Below are 10,011 nucleotides of genomic sequence, written 5' to 3'. Positions count from 1 at the left end.
TGGAGGATTTTACTTTTACTATCTTTATAATGCTGACCTGATGACTGAGGATTCAACGCTACTCTGCTCGGCATCTGACACTGTCTGGCGAGCCATGGCCTCCCTCGCTGCCATCTGCTTCTTCTTTAGGCTCTTCAGGTTGTGGGACGGGGACCACTCCTGTTTGCATACAGACACACCACACACACACACCAACACACACACACACATGACACACAACACAACACACACACACAACACAGACACACACACACAAACACAACACACACACACCACACACCACACACACACACACACCACACACACACACACAGGGTTGCGGTTAGAGCGACAGACCCAGACACACTTGCTAAGACAGCAAACCATTACACTGCAAAGAGATGCCTAGAGACAGGGGTGATTTGCACTAGGCACACAGGAGAGCTGTTTTCCCCTGCCTTCCTGTCTTACTGCTGGAGCTCTGTGGCTGTACTCTGGCTGACTCGAGGTTGTAATCAATATGGAAATGAGACAGCAATATGGGGCTGGGGGAGGCCAGCATGTATTATTAAGGTTACTGGCGTTTTTATTCGCACTGTGGAGGATTTTACAGCCCCACTGTAAAGTTTGTCCAGCATAACTCTTCTTTTATGAGCATTTCTCTGGCCTAATGAAGCCACTGTTCTTTGCTGAGCTTGGGGAAAATTTTCAGACTAATCTTTCAAATGGCCCACACAAACACAAAAAGGGAAAGGGGTCAAAAAGTATAAAAGACTATTAACAAAGGGAAGAGTCAACAATGGGTGTTACTACAGCACTGTCAGTGTTGTTTGGTAAAGTAAATATGTAAACTGGAGATGTTCAGGTGTGCAGCTGTGTATTTACATGAGCAGACTTAAACACCTGTTGTTATATTTTCAATTTCTACAGTATTTGTTGTATTTTTTCTCTCTTGTTTTTCACTAGCACCTCAGAAAAAAGAATTAGTAAAGGACTTGGTTTTTATTAGTAGAACGCAGATTTGTCAGTACCAATGCTGTAACAGTGGGGAAGTTCTTTGCCATCTCCCGGAGAAGCGTCCCCGTCCTGATGTCCCACAGCTCCAGGGGTTTGTCTCTGAACACCACCACCAGGTACTGTCTGAGGAAGGAAATCACAAACACACACATTCAATCTTAATACATACCCTGCCCACTCCCACACTATAAAGTTTATTGTGGTTGTTTCTGTTCAGAAAGAGTCAAAATGTGATGGCCATGTGGCTTGGATGTTTAAACATTGGATGCTAGATCTTCCACCAAGTTAGCAGTTAATGTGTCAAATTACCAGCAACAACAGTGACAGCACAATGATACAATAATGTTTTAGATTGATGCATGTTACACCTTCCCACAAGAGCCTAAATGCAACAAGTATGCGCATTGTGTTACACTCTTTAATCGTACTGTAGTATTCCTTAGATACATAGCTGTTTACAGTAAGAAACAAATAAGGCAGCATGAACAAGGATTTTATTCCATACACTGTATGAATATTACATTTTAGGACTTGTGGCATGGAGTTTATCAGTCTGAATTGCCAATCTAACTAAATCTGGCCATGTATCAGGCTCCCCTTCCTGAAAAGCTACCATGCAATTGCTTAAGAGCAAAAATCTAACCTTTAATGGCTATAGAGGAGCAACACAGAATTCAGCAGTACAAAAACACTGCAGCACTGGGCAGCTGCCTCAGTGGGCTTCAGCCAACTACGACCCCGAGGCCTTTGTTATTATAAGATTGTGATCTGTGCCAGCTTGGATAATAAAGATACATTTTACTGTTCATCTTACAAGACTGCCTAACTTTTAAACCAAGACTATGCAACTGTTGCTAAATATCAGTCACTGCTGCCACGTGTGAGTTATAGAATAATACTACATGCTAAACTACTAAAACTACTTTTTAACAGTTAGATAAAATGCTAACCCCTGGTCTTAGCAGCATGTGTGAGCTGCCGGACTGAATTGCTGCAGCTCGCACACCTGTGGTGTCTACACAGTTTCTGCTGCTGCCAGCCCTATCTATCGACATTTAGTTTGCCTTTGGTAAATACAACACGATAAAAGCCTTGTTAACAAATAAATGGATCCTGTCCACAGAAATACCAGTGATTAATCTGACACAGACACAAGATGTGTTACAAACATATTTATGTTTTTTCTGTGTCTGTGATGAATTCTACAGATACAGTCATTGAAACTGTAGTGAAAGATGCATATGCACATGGTCTAATTTTGATATGACTATGGACAGATCCTTTTACTGTCTATTTTTGCTGTTCAAAATTAAGTTCAAAGCTCTGTTTTTTCTGTGGTGTGGAGAGCAGTGGTGCTTTATGGAAATAAGACCAGCAGCCCCTGCCCTAGTACAGCCATGCCATAGGAGGCCAGGCTGCTGCTTAGGCATGCTGTTTGGGGTGAGCTTAACAGTAGCTCTAGTAAGGAAGAGTCATTAAGGCAGCCAACTGACAAAGTGACAGTGTGATTCATCACTTATGAATTCAACTTTTCATTAGTAAGGGTTTATAGATGAAGAGATGACAAAATGTCAGTAAAAAGCAGGGCAAAGATATCATGTACTGATGAGCAGTGAAATGTCTAACTCTGAAAGTAGTTTAAAGTTCCCCTCCACTCAAAAATGTGTTTTTCTTCTTGATTTCTACAGTTGGATGTTTGAGTTTCACTGTGCAGAATGATATAAGTACAGAGTATGACAGTAGAAGGATGTTTTCACATTTATCAAAAGGGGCAGACCTACAAGCATGATTTGGGACATCACAAATAGTTTGGAAGTCAATCCTATTTGTATATATGTCTTAATACATGTCTGAAAGGAATATTTCAGTAACAAATCCAGAAGAGAGGAGTTTTTATTTAGTCAATCATTAATGACTGCAGTTAGCAGTATACTACTTACTACTACTACTACTAATAATAATAAAAATCCTGTATAATATTTTCATGGTCATGGCTTATGTACTGACCAATTATTATTGTATAGTATTCATTGCCTCCTGAGCAGTCTATTTATTTGACTCTAGAGAAGACAACTTGTCAAACACATTGAGTGAGCTTAGTATACAAAACAGCTGCTATCTGATAACCTTCTGTATAGTTTAATTTCTCCAAAAAATGTGTGATGACTGTAATTACATGCTCTTTCATTTATCTGAATATAAAAGTCCCATTAAAAGATGCAGCAATGATAAACACACACAAAAAAACTTGAAACATGAATATGTGAAGGTTGTTAGGGACAATAATAAATAAACAAAACAATTAATGGTGGATCTGTGCTTTTTAGGTCTTTCTACAGACTTCCAATGGAATTCAGAAAAAAAAAGAAGCAAGCAACAGCAACCCACCCATGAAAAACAATATGGAATTAAATGTTCAGAGATAGCTGGAGATAGCAACAAAGGTGAGATCTCGCCAGGCAGGTTAGGTCAGGTAATGTGTGTGGGTTTAAATGGTGTATACGTAAATGTACAGTTTGTGTGTATGTGTGTGCGTCTGTGCGATGTTGTCAGTATTTGGTTTTGTTGGTGGCAGAAAACTCACTTGAGATGAGACACTTTAATCATCTCAATGGGTGGCTCATCATTTCCCCGCTCGCCTCTGAATGCAAAACATCTGCCTGAAAAACACAACAGAGAGAGAGAGAGAGAGAGAGAATGTGAGAGTCTGAGGGAGAAGAGGTGATGATGGAAGGCAGAAGACAGTATCTTTCCTTACACCTGTGAAGAGAGTGATTCATCTCATTTCCCTTTAGTGCCAGGGCATCCTGGATTCATCAGTTTCGGCAGAGCAGGACGAGCAAAATGCAGACAACTTATTCCCACCATCTGCTCTACTCCCTGCTTTTCATTCGCAACTTTGTACCTACCGACACCGACATTATGCAGAGCATCAAGGTGCCCCTTTAAACAAAACAAGAATGCCCTTCAGGTGTATGCTATCGCATTTGCCTGAGGAAGTGCTGATCTGATTTTAGGAAGGTGGCCTGTACAAGTGACAGAGCTGCCTTTTGTGGTTTGGGCAAAGAGGGGTGGGGGTAGGGGAATAAGGTGGGTGACCGCCAACAGTTGTGTTGAGACTGCAGTTGTTGTGCACCAGAGGGATGAAATAGCATATGGTGTCGAGAAATCTTGGGAGACCTGTGGTGCAATAGAGGCTAATACAGCCATTTTCACCATTTCCTCTTTTCCTCAAACACAGCGGGAGGGGTTGCATGATTGCACAGTGTCAATTATGGTATCTCGCTCTTCAGGTAATCAGCCTACAGGCTCTAATAACATGTGTCAAATGTGCATTCACAAAAACACACAGATGATGTTGATTACTGGAATGATGCCTCAAAGTGTTGAGCTGACGACACCTGCCATCATCATGCATGTATAAATTATATTGTAATTATGATGTGTAATCATCTGTACACATAATAAATATTTATACTGTGTGTGAGGCAATGCAAACTGAGTTCACTATAACTTCTCGACACAAACTTCCCTCAATAACTGCAGCACACAAAAAATCCTTTCATAGATAAAGAATATGTCCATTCAGAGCTGCTATCAGTGCTGCAGAACCCAGGTATCACAACAATTGAGTAGGGCGAGCAAGGAAGATGATTTTCCATCCTAAAGTCTAGAAATCTTATCAGAAAATGCTCCGGCTGTAAAGGGCACAAGGTGTCTGCCTTAGTGGATTAGTCTTAGGTGATATACAGAATATATAAGCACAGAACTTATTTTCGTGATGTTCTATTTGAGGACTTATTTATGTAAAAATATGCTCACTTTCCCTAAATAAATAAGACGAATGCACATAAGCTCAAGTAACAGAAATAAAATTCTGCAAATCGGCCCGCTGTGAATGAATCTGGTTAATGATGTCCATGTGCAGCAATTTACATGCTGGATGGTATAATTGTCGTATAAATATTATATGAAAAGAATTGCAAATCAAATTAGCTGGATCAAAAACTATACTTCATAACTATAAAAAAGCCTCATCATATTCATGTAGTATAAGTAACCTGTAAATAAGACATTTTGAGAGTTGCTGAAAGGTGTATTTTTCTGTTTTGATGAAGCTTTACAAGCAGTTTACCCTTGCTTCTCCTATCATCTTGTTGCTATGCTAGGCTAAACACGTTCCAGACCTATTGTATTGTATCTCTGTACTGAATACACACAGATTAAATTGATATTGATCTTTTCAATCAAGCTCTGGGTAAGACTGTGGAAAAAAAGTGCTTTTCCCAAAATGCTGTGACCGCGGCAGACAAACATACACACACGTGCCTGCATCAGAGATGTGAGGCCTGACACTGACATCCCCACAGCCTGTGTGCACTACCCTTAACTACATTTGCTGTCAAGGACACCTTGGAGGATCTTAGTCACTTGAACTTGCAAGAAAAACAATTAAGTATATGTGTGTTGGAAAGTGTGTGGGCCTGTAACCACAGCTAATGCTGTGGACGGTTAACTTTGACGACTCTGGTGCTTAAGAGAGAGTCATTAAAGAAGTGACTTACCCTTGCCATTGTCCTGAATGAACTGGGGATAAAGGCTCTGCGACCACAACCATTATCGTGACCATATTTATTTTTTTAGTGTGCCCATGCAAATTTCCTAAGCCAAACACATTAAGTGTAACTGTATGAAGCAGACACACTTGACCAAAAAAGGAAAGATTTGTGAAAAAAAGACTGTGCTCATCAATAATTCATATCCAAGGTTGCCCCTATATAATAATTCTCACATATACGGTACATTCTCATGTAAATCTCCTATATATTAACAAAAACATCTTTTCCACTGAAACCTCCTCCTGACCACTTATTACTTCACCCTCAGCTTACTTTCCAATTCTCCTCTCTCTTGAAAATGTAGCACAGTATATTTTCCACTCCCCGGAGGAGGTAAAAACACACAATGGTCACTACTGGTGCTGTAATTCTATAGACTCGTCAATGGGCTGAGGCAGGGATAGAAGCAAGTCTCTGCAGCAAGTCATGATGGGAACTCATTTTCAGAGCTAGGCATGTCTTAGTGGCAACAATGTTTAGTTTGGACCTAATTTGGAGGAGTGTGTGAGTATCCCCTGGAGGAGAATAGGAGTCTTTTTGAGAACCACATAGACACAGAAAAACAAATAAAAAGAGAAAGTCAGACTGAAGTGTGTTTTCTTTGTGGTTAAGGCTGCAGGAACCCAGAGCAAAACAGAAAACTCAAAAACAAAGGTCAGTATAAAATTGCTGGTAGCCACCTTCAGGTACAGGTGATAATGTAAATGTTTGTGTGTGTGTGTGTGTAAGCCTCTCACCTGTAGGCAGGTCGACATGTTGCAGTTCATTACGCACCAGGCCCATGTTGTTGGGAGCAGAAGTGGCGAAAGATAGGAAACTGGTAAGACTCACCCATTCAATCCCCCTGTGGAATAAACACACACACGCACACACAAATAGGTTTAGTTAAATTAATAATATTGCCAACTAATACTTGCAGTGTAGCTGTCAAATATTACTCCGCTACACCCTAGCAGTAAAGTAAATGAGACACCTAAAACTTCTACAAAATCCGTAAAAAATGGACAGCACATTAAGCCAGCAAGATTTAGATATGAATATTTTTGAAGAGTGGGTCCAGCTCCGGGAGCAAAAACTCCACCGTAATGAGATGGTAAATAGCCACATGATTAATTAGTCGATTTCCCCACTAAATGTAAATGAGATGCTAAGCAGCCAGGCCTCCTTTGGCATGGCTGTACTGGGGCAGGGGCTGCTGGTCTTATTTCCATAAAGCACCTCTGCTCTCCACACCACAGAAAAAACACAGAGCTTTGAACTTAATTTTGAACATCATAGCAGTGCTCTGCTTGTGTCTATGCAGGAACAGAGGAAATCCAGTGTAGGTGTTTTTAAGAGAATGCCCTAATATGATGGGACTAGTTTGATGTAATGTGTGGTTGAATAGGCTCATATATGTGTACTGTGTTATTCATTTTTTTTTAAAAAATGTTTGTCCTTTTTGTGCCATTTAAAAAACACGAGGGGTTCAAATACACCAAAGCAGTGTGCAACATCAAGCAAAAAAAAAAAAGTGCTTGCTTATGTTAAATATCATATGCTGTGTGTGAGCACAAGGTTACAGTGGTGATGAGAAATGATGAGCAGATGAAGAGACAGCTGTTTAGTGCCATGACAGTAGAGCAAATTCACAGTGACAAACTGACACCAGAGAGCAGGCAGAGGAAACCCCTACCCAATCACTCACTTTAAAGCACACATATACAGAGGCAGATGTAGCTACAAAGAATTCAAGTAACCTACGCTTGTGTTGCATAGCTCATTAAAGTTTGTTGCAGTTTTGCATTTGTGGACACCAACTTCTCTCATTAAAGAAAGCCAGGCTCCGCTTGAACGGATTGGTGTTTGCTCCCAATCAATCTCTTAACAGCATTAATTGATTCAATCTCGTGCTTAATTAATCCTGGTGAAATAGTTTTACCGCTCATTAGAGAATACTAACTAATGAAGCACAGCCTGCTTTTTGTTGATGTTTGGCTGTTGCATTGTGGGGCACTCAGAGGGTGGTGGTTCTGACTTTCAGTGTGGCCAGCCTCACAGACCATAATTAACAAATACATTGTGCAGAAGAACAGCAGAACAATTGGGTTTAACAAAACTGTACTAAAACAAAGCTAGATTTAAGGCAAACACATCATTTAATGTATCTTAAATGGACCACTTTTGTCTTAATTCTGTTAAGTAAATGACCCAAACACTTGATATTAATTTACCATTAATTGATTTTTAAAAGACTGTATGGTGTTCTTTTAAAATAAGCAACTTGATATGTGATTAGTAATAGTGATAGTAATGTGGAATCAATCACAAAATTCTGAAAAGTTTTTTGGAGAAACCTCCTAATATAGAATACTGCTCTTCCCTGAACTACCCCTTTAATGTGTTATTGACAAGTTCATTCATTCGCTACTTAGACTTGAGTGAATATTGTAGTGTTCAGAGGTTAAAGGAACATTGCAGGAAAGGTCTGAACATTTGGCTTGATACCCACCATAAGAAATTCAAGTAATTCAATCTAAGTGACATGAAAAATGATATTTATATGCAGCATGTATTTTACCCAGAAATCAATAGAACATTCTCCCAGCAGATATTTTGAATCATCATAGCAGGAATAACACAGGTGTAACTAATAACATTAATGTTGGCTCTGTTCTGCTTAGGTGTTCCAGTGAGCCAGCATGCACGATACCAGTGCCCTACATTAATGCCATTAGTAACACCTGTGCTTGACAGGTCAAAATGTCTACTGTGAGAAATGTGTATATGGTATAAACTGGGCTTTTGTGGAGTTCAGCAAGAAATTATTTCTTCTAAATTAGTGTGAACTGGCAGATAGTGTAAATGTTACAGTTAATTGAGCAAATACGACTGTATAAATGTTATCAGCAGCTTTGGGTAGATACATACAATGGACATGACTTATCTAACACACTGTCTTCTCTCTACCGCAAATACAAACACACACGCACAGAGTAAATATAGGCCTTGTAATTCCATTTATTGGGTAGTTGTGATGAATTGATTTGCACGGTACGCAAAGCTGGTCCCATTTTTCAAGTGCATCTAAGCTCCCTCTACGTTCACCCACACTTCAGGAAACACACTCACCATTCAGTTACTCTGCAGTATTTTTGTCAGCTCCTTGAGATCGTTTGGTGGTTTTTAAATATGATTACATAGTTTGTGGTGCCAGGATTATTCTGTTACCTACGCTTCACATCGTAGCTAACAAGAATGTCACTTAGCAACATAAGGAATTTTTATTTGCGGCCATGATTTCATTTGCATATAATGGCAATGTTACTTCTTGTGTCATTTTTGTGTGATTTGTATATTTTTGTGTGATTTGTATATTTTAAGACAAATTCCTTGTATGTGTAAAAACCTACCCCGCAATAAACCAAATTCTGATTCTGATTTTAATTCAAATGTAAAGTTTAGACTTGAAATATGGTGATTTTGATGATTTTTTGTAAGTTAAGTTGCTTTGTATGCATCATACAGTATACAAACCTTGTAAAAATGTATATCCTGTATATCCTATATGTTTAACGACTATCTCAGCATCAGTTTGGATTCTTTTAATTTAGCTTGTTGTGGTTTTTATGTCTTCAAGCCGAGACTCAGATAAAACCTCTATAAAGCAAGGAAAAAGTAAGGAATTATTTTTCTAACACACAAGAGCTGACATGGCACACTAATTATGTGATTGCCAATTGCCTCTGCAAATTCTAATGAGCCTGCAAACAATCAACAGAAAATCAATTCGCCTCAAGCTGACTGACTGGCCACTGGGGTTTATCTAACGCATAATTTTACAGATATAGAATCCAAAGCGTTCCATGAGCGCATACTTTTGATCAACAGTTAACAGCTAGGCCCTGGAAGTGTTATACCTTGTTGCAGACATTTAACTACACAGAAACAAAGATCTTACCTGACTTCACAAGAATGGACACTGAGTTCTTTGTGGAGAAGACCACTGGTCAGGTTATAGACCAGTACAGAGCCATTGCTGGTGCCTGCGAACAGGAGACAGAAAAAGAGAGCAGTTCATGAGAAATATGAGACAGACTGACACAGAGAGACGAGGGGTCACAAACCATACAGTTACTTATCTTAGCAGCATCTACCCTCCAGCAGGATCAGAGAGACGGTGTGTCAGTGTGACACCCCTGTGTGTTCCCTGTCACTGCAATAGGTGTGGATAGAGGCAGCACATCAAACCCTGTGTCACTCAGCTGTTTACCGTTAGTGGGAAAGTTTCTAACTATAAAAAGTTGAAATTAACTTAGCATACGCAGGGAAAGCTGACATTTTTTAGCAATGGCCTAGTTCAAATTCAGAGCTGAAACTAGAGCTGACACCTTCTGGTTGGTTGGTTGGTTGGTTG

General features: G+C 39.6%; 1 protein-coding gene across 1 annotated transcript in view; it reads right to left on the bottom strand.

The window, feature by feature from the left end:
- Positions 1-10,011, bottom strand: part of wdr11 (WD repeat domain 11) — a 54,501-nt gene that overhangs the window by 18,188 nt on the left and 26,302 nt on the right. Inside the window, exons 11-15 of the mRNA XM_035663635.1 lie at positions 9,556-9,640; positions 6,353-6,459; positions 3,581-3,656; positions 1,011-1,119; positions 38-159 (exon numbers count right to left, since the gene is read on the bottom strand). Of these exons, the coding sequence (XP_035519528.1) occupies positions 38-159; positions 1,011-1,119; positions 3,581-3,656; positions 6,353-6,459; positions 9,556-9,640 (499 nt within the window). The remainder of the gene's footprint in view (positions 1-37; positions 160-1,010; positions 1,120-3,580; positions 3,657-6,352; positions 6,460-9,555; positions 9,641-10,011) is intronic.

Source organism: Morone saxatilis, unplaced genomic scaffold, assembly GCF_004916995.1.
Source record: "Morone saxatilis isolate NCDOM2014 unplaced genomic scaffold, NCSU_SB_2.0 Contig19, whole genome shotgun sequence".
NCBI lineage: Eukaryota > Metazoa > Chordata > Actinopteri > Moronidae > Morone > Morone saxatilis.
Note: the sequence above shows the minus strand (reverse complement) of the source record. Positions and strands in the feature narration are given on the sequence as shown.